The sequence below is a fragment of the Lepisosteus oculatus genome, chromosome 14 (assembly GCF_040954835.1).
Source record: "Lepisosteus oculatus isolate fLepOcu1 chromosome 14, fLepOcu1.hap2, whole genome shotgun sequence".
Taxonomy (NCBI): Eukaryota; Metazoa; Chordata; class Actinopteri; order Semionotiformes; family Lepisosteidae; genus Lepisosteus; species Lepisosteus oculatus.
The window spans coordinates 5228370-5252844 of record NC_090709.1 but is presented as its reverse complement, the minus strand read 5'-3'; the positions used below and the strand labels follow the sequence as shown (position 1 = coordinate 5252844).

At 41.9% G+C, this 24475-nt stretch overlaps 1 protein-coding gene, 1 long non-coding RNA gene, 4 other non-coding genes and 1 pseudogene across 6 annotated transcripts in view; 3 read left to right on the top strand and 4 right to left on the bottom strand.

The window, feature by feature from the left end:
* Nucleotides 1–24475, top strand: part of LOC102695046 (zinc finger protein 721-like) — a 1154024-nt pseudogene that overhangs the window by 242086 nt on the left and 887463 nt on the right.
* trnar-ccu (transfer RNA arginine (anticodon CCU)) lies at nucleotides 7341–7412 on the top strand. The gene has a single exon. It is a non-coding gene; the product is annotated as a tRNA-Arg (tRNA).
* trnat-agu (transfer RNA threonine (anticodon AGU)) lies at nucleotides 8678–8751 on the top strand. Its single transcript has one exon. It is a non-coding gene; the product is annotated as a tRNA-Thr (tRNA).
* trnas-acu (transfer RNA serine (anticodon ACU)) lies at nucleotides 11121–11202 on the bottom strand. Its single transcript has one exon. It is a non-coding gene; the product is annotated as a tRNA-Ser (tRNA).
* Nucleotides 14029–14139, bottom strand: trnal-caa (transfer RNA leucine (anticodon CAA)). Its single transcript has 2 exons — nucleotides 14102–14139; nucleotides 14029–14074 (listed from the first exon to the last, which is right to left on the bottom strand). It is a non-coding gene; the product is annotated as a tRNA-Leu (tRNA).
* On the bottom strand, nucleotides 21382–21653 carry LOC138242947 (uncharacterized). Its single transcript, XR_011191827.1, has 2 exons — nucleotides 21552–21653; nucleotides 21382–21473 (listed from the first exon to the last, which is right to left on the bottom strand). It is a non-coding gene; the product is annotated as an uncharacterized lncRNA (long non-coding RNA).
* LOC138242831 (zona pellucida sperm-binding protein 3-like) overlaps nucleotides 22023–24475 on the bottom strand; it is a 496704-nt gene continuing 494251 nt past the window's right edge. Inside the window, exons 5-7 of the mRNA XM_069198398.1 lie at nucleotides 22501–22673; nucleotides 22310–22429; nucleotides 22023–22111 (exon numbers count right to left, since the gene is read on the bottom strand). Coding sequence (XP_069054499.1) covers nucleotides 22028–22111; nucleotides 22310–22429; nucleotides 22501–22673 — 377 coding nt within the window. The 3' untranslated portion in view covers nucleotides 22023–22027. The remainder of the gene's footprint in view (nucleotides 22112–22309; nucleotides 22430–22500; nucleotides 22674–24475) is intronic.

Genomic DNA, 24475 nt, shown 5'->3' with positions numbered 1-24475 from the left:
ACTACGGAAACCTGCACACACCCCTTCTGGTGTCTCGCTTGCGTTTCGGGCTGAGAAAGCTTTCCAAAAAGGGTCAACTATATAATAATAATAATAATAATAATAAACTTTATTTTATATAGCGCCTTTAAAGGTGGCTTCTCAAAGCGCTTTACAGGATGACAATAACAATAAATAAGAAGACTACAACAATAAATAAGAAAATTTCACAAGACAGGACACAATTATAATTACAACAATACAACAATAACAATAGAGGAGACCGTGGAAGATGGTATTAAGAAGAGCAGAGGGGTGAAGAATGGAACCAGTTAAGTAAAGGCTTTTCTGAAAAGGAGGGTTTTGAGTCTGGATTTGAAGGAGTTTAGAGAAGGTGACTCTCTAATATCCTTGGGCAAGGAGTTCCAGAGCTTGGGGGCATAGCAGGAGAAGGCCCTGTCGCCCATACAATGTAGACGGGCTTGGGGGACAGTAAGGAGGGCAGAATTTGAAGAGCGGAGGTTGCGAGGTGGGGAGTAGGGCGATAAAAGTTCAGACAGGTATTGAGGTGCCAAGCCATGTAAAGCCTTGTAGGTGAGCATGAGGATTTTAAAGTCTACGCGGAATTTGACCGGAAGCCAGTGCAAGGACTCCAGGATAGGAGTAATGTGAACACTTGCCAACATATTGACAATACTACTGACAGCAGGAGGATTAAAATATTCTTTTCTCAGCAGCTTATTAAAAACAGCTCCCATGATGTTCAAACCGTCTTTATACACAGAACACTGACACAGCTTTTATTTTTTTATGATTTTTTGAAGATAACACTACAGGTAATACACTGGGATAGGTGGGTCGTCTTCATGGCTCAATAGCATTTCAAATACAACAGCCACACTGCTGAAACCAGGTGTTTTACACACCAGACAGCCCCCCGAACCTTATACAACCTTGCTGTGGCTGTGGCCCCTTTCTTTATTTTGTAGCACAACAGCCACAGTGCTGCAACCAGGTGTTTTACACCAGACATTTCACCTAACCTTATACAACCTCGCTTTGAGTTGTGGAACATTTCTTTATTTTTTAATGATTTTTTTACTGTAATCAAGTGATGTGCTCACTAGGCAGGCCTCCTGACCTTTCACAGTCATGCTTTGTTGTGTGAAACTTTAATTATCTTTTTAGGATTTTTTGAACATGGCAACTTCCACCGAGATGGGTGGGGGGTGTGGGGGTGCTCTTCAATAACTTTTTCATCTATACACACAAACGGATGTAACCAAGACACTCAGAACCTGTCACGCAGGGGCTGACTGCTGAGGATAGGGATCCAGTGCGGTGCCCTTGGTAGGGTTGGCACGAGACGCAGGCATAGTCGGAGTAAACAGGCAGGGGTCCGAGTCCGGGAAGGCGTAGTACAGGCGTAGGCAAAGAAACGACAGGCGAAGGCATGGTCGAGGGACTGGCAGGGGTCGGAGTCCGGGAAGTCATAGTAAGGCAAAGGTGTAGTTAGTACGTAAGCTCCTGGAGAGAATCTCAATCGTGAGCAATGACCAGGGGACAGATGAGGGTTTAAGTAGAGGACTGATTGACGCGTGCACGTTTGGTATGGGGAGAGCTCGAGGGAATGCGGGAACGCTTGCCTGCGTGAGGGAGATTCGTGACAGAACCAACAAAATCAACCTGAACTCATAGAAAAACAAGAATGCCCCCGAGACACCTGCACCCCCCTCCTGGACCACTCTGGTATCAACACCCCCAAACCCATCCATACCAGCTAACAAGACCCAGAATCGGTGCAACCCTCCAACCTGGACCAAGAGCAGGATTGGACAAGAACCTGCACCACACTACGTACACAGGTTTGTATTTTTGGCTGAAGATGAAAATGTCTAACATAGATTGTTTTGGTTCTAGCAAACAATAATAATAGTTGTTAAAATCCAAACACACATAATGAGATCAGTCTCTGTCAGTATGTGTAACATTCTGGGTCTGAGCTCCACTGTATTTGGGCTAAAGAGAGTTCAACAACATTATTAAATGCACTGACATCATAATCTGACAAGAGACATTGTTTAGGGGAGACTTGACCACCCACTGTCCCCCTGGTATCGTGAAGTTCATTGTCCTTTAGCTTTCCAAAACCAGAATCACTTGGGACTCCGGGGGGATCGGTGTATGCAAAATATGAATTCCTTATGCAAGAAATTGTATATGGTCAATATAGTGATCATATCTTATCAGCAGATGGTAATCTCCAAGGAACAATCTCTGGCCATCACAGAGGACAGTCACCACCCCGGGCAGGAGCGCTTCACCCCACTGCCCTTCTGTTTTTGTTGTTTCCCAGATTTGTTTTTAATGTTATTTTTGTTTTGAAGTTGTTCCGTTAAGTATTTTTAATTGTATTTTTTGTAGTCGTTAGACTACTACAGTGATTTACCGAGGTTCCCGGAAGGCTTCTCGCATTGTGGTTGTTGTGTTTTCGGGTTACAAGTATTTGTTTTTCTATTGAGAGGACCCCACACATTACTGTGGGACTAGTTAACTTAAGTTCTTACATTGTACCTGAAATTACCACATAAACTACTACTCTGTTTTTCTTTTTTTTAATAAAGGCACAAATGATGTTTTTTTTTCTTGTGGCTGATTGGCAATGTCCATACAACGGGTCATTGCTACGAACCTGGCTGCTGAAATTTGTCAGCAGCTCTGTACTAAACCTGTTCTCAATTGCAACAAACCTAAAATAACATCTGCTGACCATTAGATCTTACTGATGTAGGAGACTAACTTAAACCACCTCTTCACAGGGTTTAAGTAGCTCAGTAGTGGAACAGTCGATCGCTTTTGAACTGTTCTGTAGTGGAAATAATATGGTCACAAAGTAACGAACATACAGTATTCACCACTCGCTTGAAATATTTAGCTAAAATTGTTTTCTAGACACCACAACTATTCACAATGAATTTGATCAATACATGTCTTTATTAATAAAAGTGTTATTTATTAATAATTAAGATTAATGTAAACCTTTATTAGTAGCTGTATTACCGGTTAATCTGATGAGAATTCAGAACACGAGTCTCTTGCTCAGTAAACACGCTTTATCGTTTACTGAGCTTTCGAAGAACGTCTAAGTGAAAGACAAATTCAAATTCAAGTTCAAGTTCAAGTTCACAAGTAATAGGTTTCTTCCATGCTGAAAAATGATCAAATGATTGATGAACCCAAGTGATTTGAAAGAAATGTTCCACAACTCAAAGCGAGGTTGTATAAGGTTAGGGGAGCTGTCTGGTGTGTAAAACACCTGGTTGCAGCACTGTGGCTGTTGTATTTGAAATTCTATTGAGCCATGAAGTCGACCCACCTATCGCACAATATTACCTGTAGTGTTATCTTCCGAAAATCATTACAAAATAAAGAAAGGGGCCACAGCCACAGCAAGGTTGTATAACGTTCGGGGGGCGGTCTGGTGTGTAAAAAACTTGGTTTCAACAGTGTGGCTGTTGTATTTAAAATGCTATTGAGCCATGAAGAAGACCCACCAATCGCACTGTATTTACCTGTGGTGTTATCTTCTGAAAATCATTACAAAATAAAGAAAGGGGCCACAGCCACAGCAAGGTTGTATAAGATTATCTTCAGAAAATCATAAAATAATAAAAGGTTCCACAACCCAAAACAAAGCTGGGAAAAGTCAGAGGACCTGCTTAGTGTGCAAAACACTTACTTGCAGCATTGTGGGTGCTGTGGTTTAAATGATATTGGTTTGTGAACAGAATACCCCTATACCAGTGCATTGTGCCACATAAAATAAAAGCATAAGAAAAAGAGATTCAGAACACAAAGCTGTGTCAGTGTTCTGTGTAAAAAGTCGGTATGAACATCATGGGAGCTGTTTTTAATAAGCCGCTGAGTAAAGAATATTTTAATCTTGCTGCTGTCAGTAGTATTGTGAATATAGTTGACCCTTACCTGAATGAAAACAGGACGTAAAGGAAGGGTTTCAGAAATCAAACAAAGCTTTAATCCCATGCTTACAGTCTGGGTAATTGGAGACTGCGCTGTTCTGCTTCCTATGGTCATATATGGGTTTTTCGCACGAAGCCGTATTGAACAGTATTTTTCATGTTGTGAACGTGTGCACACAGCGGTCCCCCGGGTTCCAGTTCGTGCGTAATTACACATCGATGAAAAACCGGAGGTTTAAAAAAAGATAATTAGCTCACTGATAGTTTGATGTAAAGGCTGTGGAAATATCCACAAGGCGTGGTCTTTAAAATGAATTTGGTTTGAAGGCGTTCTGTGCTTCCATTGCTGAGATATGGACAAAAGAATATTCATGCTTGGTAAAAAAATGTCATAAAAACGAAAAAGTAAAGGCTGAGAAAGCATTCACAATGTATTTTATACACAAAGGAAGTATTCTCACAACTCTAAGAGGTTTCGTGTAAACGCTACAGGCGTGCCAACATCTTTTTCGAACTTCAAGCTGTTTACCCCGGTTGGCTCTTCTCTCTTGCAGGGTGATGGCAAACTTCTTGAGAGAGGGAGTCTCCTACGTAAGGCTGCTCTTTGTCAAGAGTGGAGACAACAGAAACAGACTTCAAACCGACATTAATTACTGAGAGCAGGCGAAAATGTCTTTGGAAAAGAGGAAATGACTGCTGACCGTAAACGCACAGCTCCGGACAAGTGCTCCTCGTTAGTATAGTGCTGAGTACCCCTGCTTGTTGCGCGGGTGACTGGGGTACGTTTCTGTGACAGGGCGCTGGTTTAATTTTTTTTAATTGTTGAATCATATTTAAATGTTAAACAACTGAGTAGCATCTAGCTGTAGATCAGGATGGCTGAGTGGTTAAGGCGTTGGACTTTAGAGCCAATGGACAAATGTCCACGTGGGTTCAATCACCACTCCTGGTAGTGTTGCAATAAGTTTTAAGTGACAGAACACTTTGATGATTTACACTCTATTTAAATATGAATTTACTAAATTTCAGTTCAGTTCTCTTCACTCCCACTCCCTGGCATAACTGAACTCTCACTATCGCATACTGAAGGCTTTACATGCATTAGCTGTGATACAGCTCCCAATAAAGCTGGAATCAAACAGTTTGTTCTGTTTCTCATGGTGATCCTCTTCTCGATCCAAATGAAATGTTTAATATGATGCATCGAGAAAAAAAAAGGAGTGAATTTCCGCCTGTAATGATTAACATTTTGATCAAACATTTTGTAACATCCCCGGAAGATTATACAGTAGAATCCTGGTTTGTGGCTTAAATTCAAGGTAAACAAGACTAAGGAAACGAGTTGGAAACTTGATGTCGAACTGGAATTTAAGTACCCGGAATATTTCACTACATTTGGCAATATGTGCCAGAGAGGAGCTCTTTAGATCCCTTCGATAGCTCAGTTGGTAGTGCGGCTGACTGTATTAGAAACATTTAGGAATCCTTAAGTCACTGTTTCGACTCCAGCTCAAAGGAAGGTGCTTTTGTGAACTTTAATCAAATAGTTAAAATAGCGAATCTTTTTCACTCAGACGTTGATCAAAAGCTCAATAAACGATAAAGCAGAGGCTGTTGTTCCGAATTCAGCTAACATCTGGTTGTCTTGTTTTGGCCATGATCTGATCTTTGAATTAAGGGACTACGCTGTCTGATTTGTAATTCAAAAGTAGATACAAATGTCACTGTTTTCAAAGGATTGGTACTTAATTGGCTTTATGATTTGGTATTGATTTTGTATCATTATATTATTACGTTTGTGCTTTCTGTGTTTTTTATCGTATTCTGAACTTATTTTTTAAACAAATGCTAACAAAGACAAATACAGCCCACATCTGTTTATACCAGCGGTGAATTGTACATTTTTATGAAGTACAATCTACTGCATTTTTAGAAAAAAATGGCATACTGTGCACGATATATTGCAGAAACACAACCTGATATATTATTTTAATCATTTGACAAGTATGAGGTCCCGGATCCAAATCTTCAGTTCTGATTTTTTTTAAAGTGATATCTTCTCTTCCTCTCATGGAAATCACAAGATGTGAGCAAATGTTTTTTGTACTTTTTTTTTCACGTTTCGATCCAAAGAGCCTCAGACGCACAGTCTGACAGTAACCAAACCAGAATGGATTCTGCTGGGAGCCGGACTGAGCTCATTCTCACTACCTGTGCTGAAAACAGAATCTCTCTTCCCAGGACATCGTCTACAGCTGCTAGATATTGCTCTGCGTCCTACTGCTCCAGCAATTCCTTTGACCAAAGACAGATCTCTTGTGTGCTTTTAAACTTCTTGCTGCTACAGGCTCTTTGATGGCTCATACTGATTGTCCTGTGGATCTGCACGAAAATGTTAAAGCTGGTAAGTGTTTGATTGTAATTTGCATCTAGCTACAACGTCCCTGGAAAAGATAATTTATTAGTTGCGTGCAATCGGAATCTTTTACTTCACGTATGGTAGTGAAAACAGTTTTAAAAATGTTTTCTAAAGAAGATTGTATTGCCAGGACCTGCCTTTAGCGCTCAGTAGCAATGACGCTGTTGATATAGATGGACAAGAATTTAAGATGAATTGATGATCTAAGCTAAAATAGCCCTAACACGCTTCCTGTAACAGTGTTTGTATTTATAGCAAGTAAAATTCTTTTTCAAACCCGAACGTTGCTTTTGCATTAAGTGTTATGTAACCATTAGCGGTTTCGTAGCTTCTGAAGAGCGCACTTTTCCAAACTGAAGCCTATAAGAACATTATTCAAGATGCACCATGGCCCAGAATCATGCATCGGGACAAGGATTAACATCCATTGAAAGTACTCCCAAATAAAAGATTTGACCGAAAAATTAAAAGAGTAGGCAAGTATTAAAACAACACCATAACTTCTTGACTTCCAATCTCTTTCCTGGTTCAGGCCATGTAAAATGACATATTCAGTGGAGTCATGCCGAAGTTGTGAGTTCAAGCCTCACCTGGAGCAGCCTGGTTTTCTGTCTTGCAGGTAAACAGTGTTTTGTGTTATTTGCTAAATGGAGAGAGGATTCTGTGTTAATTGTGCTCCTCCTGGGAGAGGTCAAGATGAGAAGTTCACGAGGCTGGTGGTAAATATCCTGTCCAGGAATATCGGGGCTGTAGGGGGTCAGATCTATAGATGTAGTAAACACATTAGTGGAGACGGTGTGTCTGCTCTCCGTGAGAGAGCCGGGCGGGAAGAATAATCTGTGGTCTGGGAAGAAGAGACCCTCGTTGGAAGAGCGGCGCTCCTCACAGGAGAGAATGAAAACAATCTTTTTCAGGGACGCTGATTTTTCTCTCTGGGTGAATTAAAAACACTAGCCATGAGTGACCTTGTGGTGCAATGGTAGCATATCTGACTCCTGATCAAAAGGTTGTGTGTTCAAATCACGTCGAGGTCAGCTGATGATTTTGCAGGTGCTACCGGTGCTGAACCTGGAAATTACACCACGCAGTCGGGTTTTATCTGTACACCAAATAGGTAATCTGAACGAAATAAAAGCGCAGTAGAGAACACCCAATCAGGAGCTTATGCAGCGAATCATCTTGAACACGACAAGAGAAAAGGCACACTGCACATCCGCGAAACATCACGTCCGACTTTAGAGACAGTGACATCAGAGAATGGAAGTTTCAGACCTCCTTCTTGTTACAAGTTCAAGCAAACCTGAAAGTTAGTGAGTGTTTGGTCACTTTTGTATGAAAAAGTGTCCGAAGCCTGTAATTATAATTTGCTTTTTTAATTGTGGTTGAAATCCACTCCCATGTACCAAGACCTTACAGTACATTCATGTTTACTTCAATGACTAACGCTATTGGACATTAGTTGGTGTTTTTTTTGTAACGATTTGCTATTTCATGCAGGAAAGAAAGGAACCCAGACCCAACGTTTGCTTTCAGGTGCGGTTCATTTACATAACGGACATCTTTTTCTGAGGAGCCTGATTTAAATCACACAACCCCGGTAGAAGTCAAATCGACAATCTAATAAACCGAAATCAGACGCGTTATCCATTAAACCACTAGCCCGTCACGTAAATGAATTGCACCATGGTGAGTTCAGCGCCGCTACTAGTAATACCCCACCCCCATCTTAAATTTCTAAGTGAGAAACGTGTTTTCTACATTTTTATCAGTTCTTAAAAATCATCACTTTTAAACAGACAAAGCCTTTATGTGTCGCTCTGAATTTCTAATTGATTTAGAATTCCAAGAAAAAAGCGTTTTGTTCCACAACAGCGTGAAATGATTACGTCTTTCACTCTACTCTTGTAGTAAAGCAGATCTTGCTAGGTGAGCATTTGCTCCGGTAAATTAGGTCACTTTTCATGTTAACTCACTTTTTTCAACATTTCCTGGTGCATGTTTTCTCCATGAAAAAAGACATTTTCCCTTACATGCTTTCTCGTTTTGTTTCATCAAAGAGTACAGAAAGAAGAAAGAAAGGAAAAGTGTCGTAAATGAACTCTGTCGCCCTTGGGAGATGTCAAGCGCATTGGACATGAAAAGTTCCGGATAAAACCCATTTCTGTACGTTTCTCTTAGTGTCGGGGCTCCTATTGAATGTAAAGGAGGCAACGTGCTCGGCCAGCTAACTCAGCGCTTACTGAACGCGGGTGTCTCAGAGCGGTGTGTCCAAGTGGCAGTAAAAGAGGAGAATTCTGCCGGCGCCGTGGCTTAGTTGGTTAAAGCGCCTGTCTAGTAAACAGGAGATCCTGGGTTCAAATCCTAGCGGTGCCTTTCTTCCTGTTTTCTCGCACCGTTTCTTGTTATAGAGAACATGCTTCTGCATTACCTCAGTCAATATCACCGGGAATGTGAATATAAATGTAAACATCAATATTTCTGCTGTCTCCTGAGAAACACAAGTATAGAGTCAAAACACAATAAATAATGCTAAAAAATTATTCAGTTAACACCCAGATGTGACAAAACACATTTAAGACTTACATCCCCTTTAAATATGTATTTCCTTAATATCAGTTCTCTTCCCTCCCCAGGACACCTGCAAATTCACTAGAGCATATTAAAAGCTGTGTGTAAGTCTTACATGTGTTCTGTCACATCTGGGTGTTAAATTAATAGATGTGTTGTGTTATTTAATATGATTTGACTGCACGCTTGTGTTTCTCGGGAGACAGCAGAAATATTGGGGATTTGCGGCTACAGAAAATAATGTGAACTTTACAGGCAAAAATAAGGTTACGTTAAAGAAACAAAAACGTATTGTCACCTTTTTCAACGTGATTTTTTAAGACATTTGTTCGGAATAGTATATCTTCTCGTGTCTGTGGCTGTTATCCTACAATAACGGTGGTGAAATAGCAGGAATGTGCGGAAAGATCGGAGATTGAACAGAAGACTCATCCAGTCGATAGTAAGGTTGTGTAGGACCGCACACCCTACGATGTCAGTGTTGAGTAGTGAGGTTTAAAAGCTTCTTCACGAACCAGGAAGGAGTACAAACCTAACGTCTTCTGATCCGTAATCAGACACGTTATCCATTGCGCCATTGGCGTTTGTATTGCATTCAGAGCCGCTACTATTCATGTGTCTTGTTGTCTTGTATGTGTGTAGTTACTACGTCTTTCATTATGTCTGGTTTAAAATAATGTATCTTTAAAACAGACAAAGGGTTTATGAGTCTCCCTGAAATTCACACACGAAGAATAAAAAATATCGCGTTTAAAAAGAATACAGAGATGCCGGCGATAGATAACGGAGCGTCTTAAGTGCGCGCTATCACTGAACTAAACTCCCGATCGGTAAGTTTGTCGGCGGCTTTTTAATTGTGTTAGGAAGAGCAAACAGTCCACATTGTACATTTTAAAGGTCTAAGCAAAACAATCAGACGTGAGGATTAGGATTAGGATCCAGAACAGGAGCCTCTACTTCTTTGTATACTGAGTTTTCGGGTGAACGTCAAAGTGAAAGACAAATTCGCAATTTTCACTTTTTGATTAAGGAACAAGGACACCATCCTTCGAGCTGGATTCAAACCAGGGACATAAGAAATGCCCACTGTTTTTGTCTATAGTCTTAAGATCTAGCAATTGAGCTATCGAGAGGTCAGAAAGTAAACGCTTTGTCACACGTGTAGCCCAGTGTAGTGTAGTGTTCCTCTTTATTTAAATCCCAGTTCGACATCAAAATACTCACTCCCATAGTCTCGTTCAGAAGAAGAAATGGACCAGGCTTCCACTGTATAAACGTCCAGAGTTCTTATAAAACGTTTAAGGGACATCAGTGCAGGCTGAAATTGACCCTTTTTCTAGTGGGATCAGGATCATATAAAACCTTTCTTTTAGATTGAGAAGAGGATCATGGAGACACTTAAAATATCCCTGTCTTTGCTTCTTTCAAGGATGAATGGAGTATTGAGCTCCAAGCATCGGTTTAAATCAAAACTCTCTGCTACTGCAGTTGCTTGTTTGAGAGTTTCTTCAAATTTTTCAACTGAACGTTGATATCAAGGGATATTGACGGTAATATCATAGGGACTTTGGTTTTCTTTTGATTGAAAATTGTATTAAAATACAAGCCTCTTTCACAGTTGTATAATACTTTCCCTTGCATCCTCAGATAAAAATTCTAAATACCACAAAGTTACAACATATGGAATAGCATTTATTTTAAAATGTATTTTAAAATTAGCATTTATTTAGAGCTATATTTAGAGCTTAGTAAAGATAGCATTGCTAATATTGATGGAGTAGAAATGTAAGATTAATTGATAGCTTTTTCTGAACTAAAAAAGTCCTACAACGCCTCCTGTAACAGGTAAGGACTCATAGCAAGACATTGCTATTGCATTGCGCATTTTGCAGATATGACCAGTTTCTGCTTCTGGTGAGTTCATCTTTTCCAAACTGAAATTAACAAGAACATTTTCAAGATGCGCCATGTCCCTAAATTGTTAATCAGGACTACTATTAATATCAGGTGAAAGCAGTACAAAGCATAAATTTAACATAAATATTAAGAGACTATATCTGTCAGCTACTGCTGTAAGCCATGTTCAGCCAACGCTAGAAATATTACTGCTCTACTACAGTAGCTAAAGAAAGCAAGTCCGACTTAGAAATGGATCACAAGTCAAAAACGTAAACCGACGAGGATGGGATTCGAACCCACGCGTGCAAAGCACAATGGATTAGTAGTCCATCGCCTTAACCACTCGGCCACCTCGTCATGAGAGCCTCCCCCCTTGGGCATGATTTTGCTCGGCGACCAGGCTCTGCACATCGACCTCAGATGTCTCAGAGCGGTGTGTCCAAGCGGCTGTATAAGAATAGGTAATAGGTTTATTCCATGCTGAAAAAAAGAAGAAAGAGAACACAACGTTTCGCCCGTGGAGCCTTCTTCAGGTGTGAGAGAGACAGGGCAGTAGGCAAAGGTAAAGTAGCGAGAGAACAAGGGTTTGAGGGTGGGTACCCACCTGTATAAGTAAAGTGTTCTGCCAGCGCTGTGGTAAAGCTGGTTAAAACACCTGTTTCATAAAGCGGAGATCCTGGATCTGAATTCCAGCAGTACCTTTTTTTTTCCTGTCTTGTTTTACAGAACATGTAATTTGGGACACTCAAAGAGGTCTTGATTTGGTTTAATGCGTTTATTCATTTCCTTTGCAGAACAACTTGTTTTTTTTAAATCATATAGCTTGCGAAAGATGAAATGCGAGCAAATTTTTTTGTTCACCAAAAGTATGTAAATGAAAAAAAAGCAAGGTGCAAGCATTTCTGTGGTGCAATCGGTTAGCGTTTTCGGCTATTAACCCCCAGGTGGGTTTTTTGATCCCACCCAGGGACGCACTTCTTCCTATAGTAAACATCATCACCGCAAAAATTTAATTGTTCCGCAAAACCTGAACTATTTTGATATTTGCAGTAGTAAACAATTGAGTACCAGAGTCAACATTACCGGGAATGTCCAATAATTACCGACATTGGCAACTTGCAAGCAGTTAGTATTCACCCGTGGAATTATATGTTCCAGTGAGTGGCGGGAGAATTCACTTATGCTTTCGTTGCATCTTCAGCTAAAGTAATTTAAAAAACAATGCAAAATTGTTCGAGAACTTGACAAGCAAAAACAACAGATCGCCGGAGTTCTATTTTAATATTTTCGTATATTTACCTTAATTTGAATATAAATCTTAACATAAACGCTGTTCAATATAATGTAATGTTGTTGTACTTTTAAAATATTTTAGCTGAGGGTGAGAGGGGGGATATTACGCCTTGCCAAACATCTAAAATAACTGTAAAAGGGGATGGCATTTTAATAAAACTGGCAATCAAAAGAAAGTTACAATTTGTATGGTATTATGCTCAATATCCCTTGATATTGAAGGTCAGATGAGGAATTTGAAGAAACTATCAAAGAAACAACGACAATAGCAGAGGGTGTTGATTTTGAACCAGTGTTTGCACCTCAATAATCCATCAGTCTTCGCTTGACAGGCTTCCTCAAGATATTCGGTGTTCTATACAAAAAATCGACAATTAAGCGCAAATGTGACAAGAGGCAAAGACTGCGGCAGAGGAGGAATAAACTCCACACGATGACTGTATGTATACGTCTGTCTAATATTCGGCCCCTGCAGGGGCATCATATTCGCTGAACTGCCTGCCAGCGTGTATACGGGCTTATACTGTAATTCAAGAGTATCAATGGTCAGACGCTTACAACGGGTGTTTGTGTTTGTATTATTTAGAGAATTGAAAAAACATTTTCAAAACTACAGCTCGAATGAAATAAAAAAAAGTTTATTTGTCTCTTTGCTGTAACAACTGTGCCAAAACTATTCAGATACATCAGAATAGCATCAGAATGTAACTAGATTTTATTGGATTTTAGGAAATGTATTTTTGCGCATTTCTCTATACGATCAGAATACCTTCCTGTTTTCACCGTGTTTATTGTTTCTGCCTATGATATCTCGGAAAGAAAGACCCAGTATCTGTTCACCGAAATATTTCAGGAGTTTGCTGTGGTTTGAGAGAAGTGTATGAAGGTAATGAAGGAGTGAGAACACGCGCATTCCGCACGGGGAGCGCAGAGCAATGAGCCGCGACTGCAGCTCTCCAAGTCTTTTCTTATACAACCTCTGAGTCCGGACACACAGCGTCTCCAGCCAGTGTTGAAGGTTTACAGTTCAGAAAACGGCTGTCTCGAGCAGAAACTGATCTTCCTGCTTTAGTTAAGGTTTGGTTATTGTGGGGGTTTAGCGCTTGTATCTCTCTTCTCTTACTAAACACTATCTACTGTAAAGTATATAAATAGAAGCTAAAATGCAGCTAAAATACTTCAGTAAGGCCGAGCAGATAGGAAAGTTTAATAAAAATGTTCTATGATCTATGTTCTAGTTGCCCATATTTTTTAAACTCTCGGTTCGAGCTCTGATTTAATCCTCTCGGCTCCTGCCGCTGTCACCGGGAGAGTGGCATTCCGTAGGGCTACAGGCTGATTTCACAATGCCACATTTAATGAAATACAATGAAAATGATATTGTAACGCAACGGGGGCTCAGGCAGGCGCCCATGCCGCATTAGGTCGGCCCCATCCTGACTGAGGCTCGAACCCGGGACTCCCGCGTCTCTCTGCAGCGACCCAGCCCCGTGAGCTACAGTAAATAAAGATCTCTCTACAGCCCAGTAGCTGTAGTCCTGCTATCACAGGGAAGGGCGGTGACATCACCTGCTCTGGTACGCCGGCTCTTACACAGTGCCTGTCGGCCGTAAGCGTTACAATATGTTTTAATACATCTTCTTCTGGATTTATATTTCGGTCTTTCACCTTTGAATGCATACCTTGACCGTAAATCTTTACTCGATTACAGGCACCCCAAACAGTTCTTAAGGGAGAAATCGAAGCCTATTTGACTTTCTGCTAATCACATTGAAGTGTTCACGAAGCATTTCCCTGCCAATCATGTACCCGCAAGCCGGTTTCTCCGTTTTCTTCTTTCTGTCGTTGTCAGCGAGCACAAGACAGGAAAAATGCAAGAGAGGGAAAAGCTGTCAGGAGTGGGATTTGAACCCACACCTCTATTCAGAGACCAGAACACCCAAGCAATGGAAAGACAGGAGTCCTTGAGTCTGGTGCCTTAGACCACTAGGCCATCCTGACGAGATATGTAAGTTGGTGTGTTAAAAGCACCAGTAGTTCACAAAACTGAGAAATGCTTTGCTGGAGAAGCGCCACGTTGCCTAATGTTGCCTAAACGGATCGCGGAAATCAAATATTCGGATCGATTTAGAGTGTGCTTTACAGCCTTTGTGTAATATTTTAAATTGTTTTAAAAAAGTGTGTACTGTGCACTACGTTTAGGACTAGTTAGTGTGGTACAATATGGAGATCATCTCCAGCTCTGAGCTCAACTGCAACAACAAGTCGTGCTGAACAAAGTCAGAGTTCAGCTGAACCTTTGCTCAGTGTGGTGCTCAGGACTCAGGAGTATTGTTGTGGTTCTAATTAGCACGAACTGCAGGGGCTCTGAATCAGAACATTTCAATTTATCTGTTCAGTAAGTTAAAATGCAGGACACGTTAAAATCGGATTATTACTGTGTCTCTGTCCCTTTTGTATATAACCGAATGTTTAAAAGATACCAGTAAGGACACACAACTAATAATGCGGTACTTATTGGAAATAGTCCCAAAACAAGTACGTCCGGCAGCTGGTAGACCCCTGTAATAATTTTGCAGTGACACTTTGAAGATTTACACTCTATTTAAATATTAATTTACTAAATTTCAGTTCTCTTTTCTCACACTCCCTGGCATAACTAAACTCTCACTCTCGCATACTAAAGGCTTTACATGCATTAGCTGTGATACAGATTTTAATAAAGACAGAATGAAACTGTTTGTTTTGTGTCTCATGGTGATCCTCTTCTCGATCCAAATTAAATGTTTAATATGATCCCTCGAGAAAGAAAAAGGAGTCAATTTCCGCCTGGAATGATTGATGCTCCATCAAACATTTTGTAATATCTCCGGAAGTTTATACAGTAGAATCCTGGTTTGTGGCTTAAATTCAAGGTAAACAAGACCAAGGAAACGAGTTGGAAACGATGTCGATCTGGGATTTAAATCATCCGGAACATTTCACTACATTGGGCAGTATGTGCCAGAGAGCAGCTCCTGACATCTGTTGATAGCTCAGTTGGTAGAATGGAGGACTGTAGTTGAAACAAGAGGGAATCCTTAGGTCACCAGTTTGACTCCGGCTTGAAGGAAGGTGCCCTTTGTGTATTTTGTTAAAATAGCTGATCTTTTTTCACTCAGACTTTGATCAAAAGCTCAATAAACGACGAAGCAGAGGCTCTTGTTCCGAATTCAGCTCATGTCTGATTGTCTTGTTTTGGCCAAGATCTGATCTTTGAATTCAGGGACTACTCTGTCTGCTTTGTACAGTAATTCAAAAGTAGATACAAATGTCACATTTTTATTTTAGATATAAAGGTGTTCTCTGTTTTCAAAGGATAGGTACTTAATTGGCTTTATGATTTGGATTTGATTTTGTATCGTTGTATTATTAAGTTCGTGCTTTTTGTGTTTTTAACTTATTGTGAACTTATTTTTTAAACAAATGCTTACAAAGGCAGACATGGCACACATCTGTTTATACCAGCGGTGAATTGTATATTTGTATTAAGTAGAAGCTACTGCGCAATTCTGGGAGTATAACAGGTTCGATATAAAGTGGCAAAAATATAATAGGGGAAAATACCCCAGACTGGGTGTAAAGGCCTCGTTGTGACTGTTGTTTTATTGTTGAATACGGCATACTGTGCATGAAATGTTGCAGAAACACAATCTGATAGCTAAATAATTATTATTTTAATAATTTGATAAGTATTAGGCCCCGGATCCAAATATTCAGTTCTGATTTTTTTAAAGTGATATCTTCCCTTCCTCTGTTGGAAGTAACACGATGTGAGCAATTGTTTTTTGTTCTTTTTTTTTTCACGTTGCGATCCAAAAAGCCTCAGATGCACAGTCTGACAGCAACCAAACCAGAATGGATTCTGCTGGGAGCCGGACTGAGCTCATTCTTGCTCCCTGTGCTGAAAACAGAATAAGCGCTTACCCGAGCACCATCTACAGCTGCTGGATGGTACTCTACGTCCTGCTGCTCCAGCAATTATTTTGACGAAAGACAGATCACTTGTACGCTTTTAACCTTCTCGCAGCTACAGGCGAGACTGAAGCTGGCGATATAAAGGCACGCGCTGGTACACCTTCTCTAACTTTCACAATTGCGATAAACATTTTTTTAAGACCTTTGAAAAACTAGATAATAGATATAGATATAGATAAAACTAGATAAAAAACATGAGCTTTATCGGTTTTTACATTAATCGACTTTGAAACAAATTTGATCTTTTTACATTGCATTTTACGTTGAAATGTAGCATGCATACCTAATCCACCAACGGACAGAGCAATATTTTACGTTGCCTTCCAGAGCTTCCAACGTGTGATGGATTTGTATGGGTGTCTGTATGAAACCACTACAGCACTGGCGCAGGTGCAAAATCCACTTTCACACGACTTTTTCAGTGTCTTCTCTCTCAAATGGACCGAAGCACAGGAGCCAATATTAGAGAAAACGACAGGTGTTTAAACAGAGGATGTCCCAATGTCTGGGACAACGCATTGTGATTTTGTATAAACGCAAATGGTTTCTCATTTAAAAGCCAACAATATTCTTTTTCTCCCTGGCGCAAATAAGTTACCACACATGCGAGCTGTTGTGTGAAAGAAAATTCCAATGTCCATAGGAAGGCAGAATAAAATCCAGAACTGTGTTGGTGATATCGATAAACAGGGCTCATGTTCACAACAAAACTTTACTGTATAAAAAGTTAAAATTCGTAAATATATATTTTTTTTATTATGCAAAGTGTCTGTTAAACCATTCATGAAGGATTTTTAGACAAAAAAACACACCATTATATGAGAAAATATATTTACTATATCTGCATTTAACTCACTTTTTAACAATTTCAATTTCAAGGCCGATATAAATTGTTGCCCTGCTTTTTTGTCATAAATACACAAGCTTGTTATGTCTTGTGTCAGAAATAAACTGCATGAAATTTGCTAAAGCAACAAAAAGTAAGCGCCACAAAGAAGACAGACATTTGCGTTTATAGTGCAATGTTATCTCGAGCCTTTAAAATTACTTTAAATGCAATTTGTTTTTCTCTGTGGCTCTAAGGCTTTGTCATTTACTGTAGTTATTCAGGAGAACATTATGTTAATCATATAGATGAAACGTTTAATATATTCAGGTGGGTAGCTATGTCAGCATGTGTATCTGCAAAGGAACAAGTAATATTGTAGGTTTATTCCATGCTGAAAAGAGAAGAGAGAAAACAAACCTGAAGAAGGTTTCACAGCTGAAACGTTGTGTTTTCTCTCTTCTCTTTTCAGCATGGAATAAACCTATTACTTGTTCCTTTAATATATTGTTCGCTTTGACTCAAAATGCTTTACTACTACAAGAGAGAATTATAGTATGGAGGATGAGACAAATTTATGATTTCTTGGAAGAAAATGTTTTTTCTTTGCATTCTAAATGAATCGAAACTTTAGCGTGACACACAAACCCTTTGTCATTTTTAAAGATATAATATTTTTAAACAGACAGTATAGAAAATGTTTTTTTTTACTAAGCAATTTTGGCCGGGGGAGATGCATTACTAGTAGTGGCGCTGAGGTCACTATGGTGCAGTTGAGCACCATAAGATTAGGGCCAGTGACGTAATGTATAACGCATCTGACTGTCTGAAGATCAGCTCCTGCTCTGAGCTCAATAGCAATGCAAAACTGTGCGAAACAAAGCTGGCGAGCAGCTGATCTTGTGCTCAGTAGTCAGTACGGTGCTGAGGGTTCAGTTCTGGTGTTGTTCTAATTAGCACGAACTGCAATGGCTCTGAATCTGACCATTTCTATGGAAGCCCGTTTCCGCCAGGGAGTAAAAATAAAAACGTGCTATGGTATCTCAGAATTCCGACTTAGTAACTGAGAATTGGGACTTAAAAACTCAGAATTCCGACTTTATATCTCGTAATTACGACTTTATATCTCACATTTGGGACTTCGAAATAACCCATATTTCATTGTCTGTCCTTTTGTTATTGTAACGGATTTGGGTTCCAGGGCTTGTGCCCTCGCCGCTCCCACCCTAGTTCGTGCCTCACTGCATTGGCTCGAACCCAGGCCTTGCCAGCTGAGCTAAAGAAGAGTTTCTTTTTTAAGTAAAAAACGACATACAATGGAAATATTTAAAAGTATAAGTTTCAGCTTTTATAATTGTGAATTCTTCTGGATGTGAAGTGTCTATTTCTGTATCTTATTTCATATTCTGTCTTCGTTTTTGTATTTCTGGTGTTTAAATAAAAAAAGAATTTAAAAGCCCACCATCCACTATTCCATCCGTGTACTATGGAAGCCTCACTACCGGAAATGGGATTCCATAAAAATTAGTGTAATTAATTTGATTTTTATCAGGGCACTGTACAAGACAAGTCTTCAGGCTTATAGATCCTATGATCTTGTACGATTCATCAATATAGTGTAACGGAACGGCCAACTTACAATTTGTAGTTCAGGTGGGTAGCTGTTTCAGCATGCGTAGGCTGCAAAGGAACAAGTAATAGGTTTATTCCATGCTGAAAAAAAGAAGAAAGAAAATATGTTTTGGCCGAAACGTACCAGTAAACTTTACATTAACAATACCAGCCAACGATACATTATCATTTCACACCGGTTCTACAGGAATCTACAGCAGAGCCCTGAGTTGACTCCCAGAGTCCCACTGAGCCCATAGAATTCCACATCACCCATCACTCCTGCACACAGTCCGCTGAGAGCGCCTGTCCATAAACTACTGGATTGAGAATGGGATCAAATAATTCCCCATTTTCTTAATTCTACATCAAAGGACTGTTAAAGGTCTATTTGAAGGCATCGATTTGTATTCTTAAACCAGATGAACGCCTGGAATAAGTTAATATTACTTTAAAAAATAAACAGTCGTGCTACAGTACTCCAGTTGAAGGCACGCTTCTAGCTTTGCGGTACTCTGGTGCGTCACAAATTTATGTTTGAATTTCTGTGGATGAACTACTATAGGTGTACCCTCGCTCACTTTCTTTAGCGACAGTCGTTGCTCCTCATCTGAGTGATGTATTTGCCTGTTTTTCAGTTCACTTCCCTGCAAGGAATATTCACCTCAGAGCTCTCTTTCACAGACTGCAGGCGCTATGTTTGTTAACAGGTATTATAGTGATGACATCTTTCTGTATGATCAGGACAGGAGCTGCAAGTCCAAAGTGTTGTGGCTGCAGTACAATTTTAGCTTATTATTATAATACTTTTTAACAGCGACAGATTCTTAAGATCACGAGGTGTTTACGATATTATTTAAGTATTAAGCTGTTACTACATTCGGAACTGTCCCATAGGATTCAGTGTTCCATTAGTTTGGCACTAAACTGCTTAGTCTATTGCAGGAATTGTACTTAGTCCTGTCCTGTAGTGTCCTCTAGAGAGCAGCAGATGTTTCCTTGGGCTCATTGCAATTGGGAACATTGTAATTACTGAGCAGGGGACTAAAGTCAGCAGACGAGCGAGTTGCAAATCGGTATTAATCTGGCGTACAGAGCTGCATGCTAATCTCTGGATCATCTCCAGTTAATGCGAAGCTGTTCTTACCTTGCAATTGACCCAATCTGACTACTGGCACCAACAACCCTGTTATTACAAATAAACTTCTTGTGTACCTACCGTGATACATAAGTTTGCTGGAGAGGTTTGGCAGCCTATATTCAGTCAAAGGTGTGTGTGCAGATCACTGTGATATACAGGCATCAACAAACTGACATACAATATTAAATGTTTAACTGATAAAACCCAAATGAACCAAACCTGAATAAATTAGTGGTGGAAAGGAGTCTTTTTATATAGCAAAAGGTCTCTGAGCCTTTGGTAATAACGATGGGTATATAACCCATTGTCCTCAATATTAGAAATGAATCCTTGAGCTCTGCTGTTGTACCAACAGTCCTCAAAAGTGCTGCCAGTACCCCCGTCCCATAAAAGCCTAACATTACCCTTTCTTGCATAAACTATAGAACGTGCCTTCACATTTCAGTTGCAGTTTAATCTATTATCACCCTACTCCCCATTTCATAACCTTCACTCTAATTCTGGTCTCCTAACTGTCCCCCAAGCCCGTCTACACTGTATGGGTGACAGGGCCTTCTCCTGTTATGCCCCCAGGCTCTGGAACTCTCTGCCCAAGGATAGCAGAGTCACCTTCCCTAAACTCCTTCAAATTCAGACTCAACACCTTCTTCTGTAGAAGAGCCTTTACTGAACTGGTTCCATTCTTTACCCCTCTGCTTCTACCTTCCTTAGTACCACCATCCATGGTCTCCTCTGTCTATTGGAATTGTTTTATCCTGTGTATTCTTATTGTAATTCTGTCAAGTGCTTTGAGAAGCCACCTTTGGAACCATTATATAAAATAGTTTAGCCTAAATCCTTGAAGCTTTAATAGGGCAGTGCAGTAGGGCTAAAAATTAAGTGTTAGTGGGCCAGCAGGATTTGTGCAAATTATAGGTAGTCACAAAGGAAGACTAGGATTCACTTGAAATTCATGACATGGGACACTGAAACAGGGGAGAGGCTTTGTGTAGTAAGCGTTCAGTCTCAATCTACACAGTCTGTGCTGCTGGTAGAGGTGGTTGTGAACACCCGCCTTCCCAGTCAAGTACTGGGATCTCCAGTCTCAATCCTAATACTTCCCCATGACTGTCCAATACCACTACTGTGAAACCAACACCCATAAGACAAGACCTCAGAGATTCTAACTGCACCATTATTCACTGATGTTTTTGCACCAGTATTGTTCCTCTGCTAAGGATGGGAAGACCTACTTTACACCAAGCCCCTGTTGACAATTCCTTCCTTGCGTTTCTTTTAGTCAGTTTGTGCAGCCTAGAATAGGACATCAGATCTCACTCTTACTGGGCAGTACAGTAGCAACTCACACTCCATAAGCACTACCCATCTCGGAAACAGAAGGATTTCCAGTATATTGAACACCTCCGTCTCTCTCACAGTAAAAAAAAAAAGTCACAATGCCCTGCCCAAGGAATAGTGCGGCCATCTTCCCCCACTACAACCCTTTATTACTCCAGCCATTTTCAGTCCTCATTGGCAGCAATACGGGAAGCATTCTTGAAAGGGGAACCCCCACAAATACTTCCATTGATTAATGGGTCTCACTTCCCTTGAATTCCTCCACCCCATTCAAACCTATAAACCACAAAGAAACAAGGGCAGGCAGAAGGGTCTTTCACAGCTTTATTGAGATGTTGCCATTACAAGGCAAGTGGAGGCAGGAGAGTCACAAGGGCCAGGCTGGAGCCTTCATTCAGGCACCTGGGGAGGAAGAAGGAGAACAATCCAGCTGAACTGCAGGACACCACCCCTACAGGAGCTCCTCCTGCCAGACCCTACCTGTCCACTGGCCAACATCTCCAAAGTCCTCTGCTCCCTCCACATCCTCACTGGAGCTCTGAGGGTCTCCCTCCTCATCCTCAGTCCAGTCAGCTTCCACATCCAGAGGAGCTTCTACTGATGCCACAGCCACCTGACTGCTGGTCACCAGGCTCCTGGTACCTGTGGACAAGCAGCACCCAGGAGTGAGGGATCTGCTATACCCAGAGATCCACAGTCTACTTATCTAAACAGTCCCTTTGTCCAGCATGGGATCATTCCTCAGTTGTCCAAGCATGGTTGTCTCTTGGGCAGAGATGCATCCACAAGGGATAGAGAACCAGACCCATCTTCATTCTGGCTGCCAGCACACCTGGACTCACAGCAGGCACAGACCTCATGGTCACCATACGGCTCCTCCCACCTGGAGGAGAGGAGGCATGTCCCAGAGCACCCTCAGCAGGCTCCTTGCAGAAGTACCTCTTAGCCTCCCTGTTTTAGGTGCAGGACTTGGTCCCTGCTGTTGCATTAGCAGGAGCCACAGCCATGACACAGTGCATGTACAGCTCAGTCACTTCATGCTGCAAGAGGGAAGGTCACAGCACTAAGGGATCAAGGCCAATAGAGGGACAGAGAAGGACCTTCTGCCATCAGTGAAGGCAAGCTGGCAGCTCTAGGCACTACAGCTGCCACAGTCTGGTTCACATCTAGATCATGGACGGAAAAGCAGACCATGGATCAGTAGAGCAAGAAGGCTGAGCAGCCTTTGAGAGCAGTACCTTCCTGGACAGCTTCTTCTGGAAGAGGAAGGCATCAATTGTGAAGCGGAGCACATCCTCCTGCTTGGAGGGGACAAACCTGGACAGGCAGCCATCTGCCTTGCTGTCCACCATGCACCCGAGGACAAGGATGAACCCCTGCAGGCTCTCAGGGCTCCTGCCCACCTCCCCTCCAAGAAGGGGCCGTACCCCAAGTTGTCGATCACAGGGAAACGGGGCTGCGAGTGCTGGTCTGGTTTCTCCGTTACGTAACACGAGTGGATGTACAGCCTCTGCTCCGCTGTGGCAAAGTAGGCAGTGGCCTGGAAGTATATGGGCTGACCCAGGAAGTACTCATCCTTAGGAGAGAGCCGGACCCAGTGGGCTGGAGAGAGAGAGAGAGAGAGGCAGCATTGCACCTGCACACAGCACCCCCTGCTGGCAGGAGGAGCTACTCACTCAAGGAGCTTACAGTTGGTGGTGAGCAGGACAAAGCTGTGCTTGTTTTTCAGGTCTTTGAAGAAGGTCCTTCTCCTGGCCCACGTGGGGACATAGCCAACCTTGTAGGAGTAGTGGAACCTGCAGGACAGAGGGGATGAGGGGCTTCTGGACACTTTCCCAGCAGCTTCTCAGCAGCGGCAGAGCCCTGCCTACCTGTTGTAGGAGCACTTGACCGGCACAAGAAGGGAATGAAGCGATGCACAGGCGCACTGGAGGAGGGCGGGGCATAGCGGAGAGTGTTGGAGTACACCAGGCGGCCCTGGACAACCTGCAAGGTCACAGAGGAAGGGGTATTCCCAGGAAAGGCAACCCCGACACTGGCCCTACAGCTCACAACGATACACTGCATGTAGATGAAGACCCGCTTACCGATCGCTAGGTACCGCACTCGTGAAGCCTGTAGATGAAGTAGAAGTAACGGCGTGTGGTTCGGCTGACGCTGCAGTTGCCCAAGGTCACCTCCGATGGCCGACAGCTGAAGCCGAACAGGAGCCGACTGACCCTCACGTACATCCTGCTGGAGTCGCACCACACAGCCACTCCTCTGGTGCCCCCGATGGCCGGGCGAGCCGGCTGCCGCCCTCGCTGGGGAGGAAACAGGACGCTCTTGATGTAGGCGGGTAAGGGGCGTCTGCCGGCTTCGGGCTTCATCTTCTCCTTGTTGAAGTAGGGCGAGTACGCGTCTCTGGACACGGGAAGGCGGCGGCAGTCGGGAGCCAAGGACTGGGAGTCGTTCTCGCTTGCAGACAGATCTTCGGAGGGCGCATCTGCCAGGCTCAAGTCCTCCGACTGGGCTGCGTCTTCGAGAGCCGGGAGGTCGGCCTGGAGCGCTAATTCCCGAGAGTCCCAGCCAGCCGGCCCGGCGGAGATCAGTGCGGGGAGCCCAGCCCCTGCACACAGGCACAGCATAAAGAGAAACGAGCGCATCGCCAAATTAACGTCCCGCTTAACTGCTACAGAAGTAAAACAAATAAACCACCAAACTCTGTTGAAGCAAGAGAGCATAAAATGTGAACGCGGTGACTAGGTTTTTATACTGGCAGGACAATGCTACCACACACATGGTCACACTACCGCTCAATAAACACAATCAATTACATACAGAGACCTGGATTGTTCTCAGTGTCTAATTAGAACCTGCTTCCAGTCTGAGGTGGGACTCCGTGAAGCCGCCTGAACACTTTCCCGTGTGTATCTGAGCTCAGCGGAGGAGTTCCACGCAATTTCGACAGAATTAAATCACCCACACGCTGCTCAGATTAATTTATTGTTCAATTAGTTTCTAATTTCCGAGGACAGTGTGTTAAACTCGCTGTCAGACAGAGTACACTTTCTTATATCGAGGGGGCTGTTCTATCAACATGTACCGCAATGAAAATAATTTTACTATTTTTCATGTGTAATTGCATGTCAGATTAAAATGTGTATTACAAGCATTTCTTTGTTTTCCAGTAAAGAAATACTGATCAGCTTTTGACATGATCTGATAATAATTTGTCTGATTTTCCAGAGATTGCTTTTGCTTCGCAGCACTGAGAACCTACGGAAGCCCGTTTCCGCCAGGGAGTAAAAAAAAACGCACAATGGTATCTCTGAATTGTGACTTAGAATCATAGAATTGCGACCTAAAAACTCAGAATTTTGACTTTATCTCTCACATTTGCGACTTCGAAATAGCCCATATTT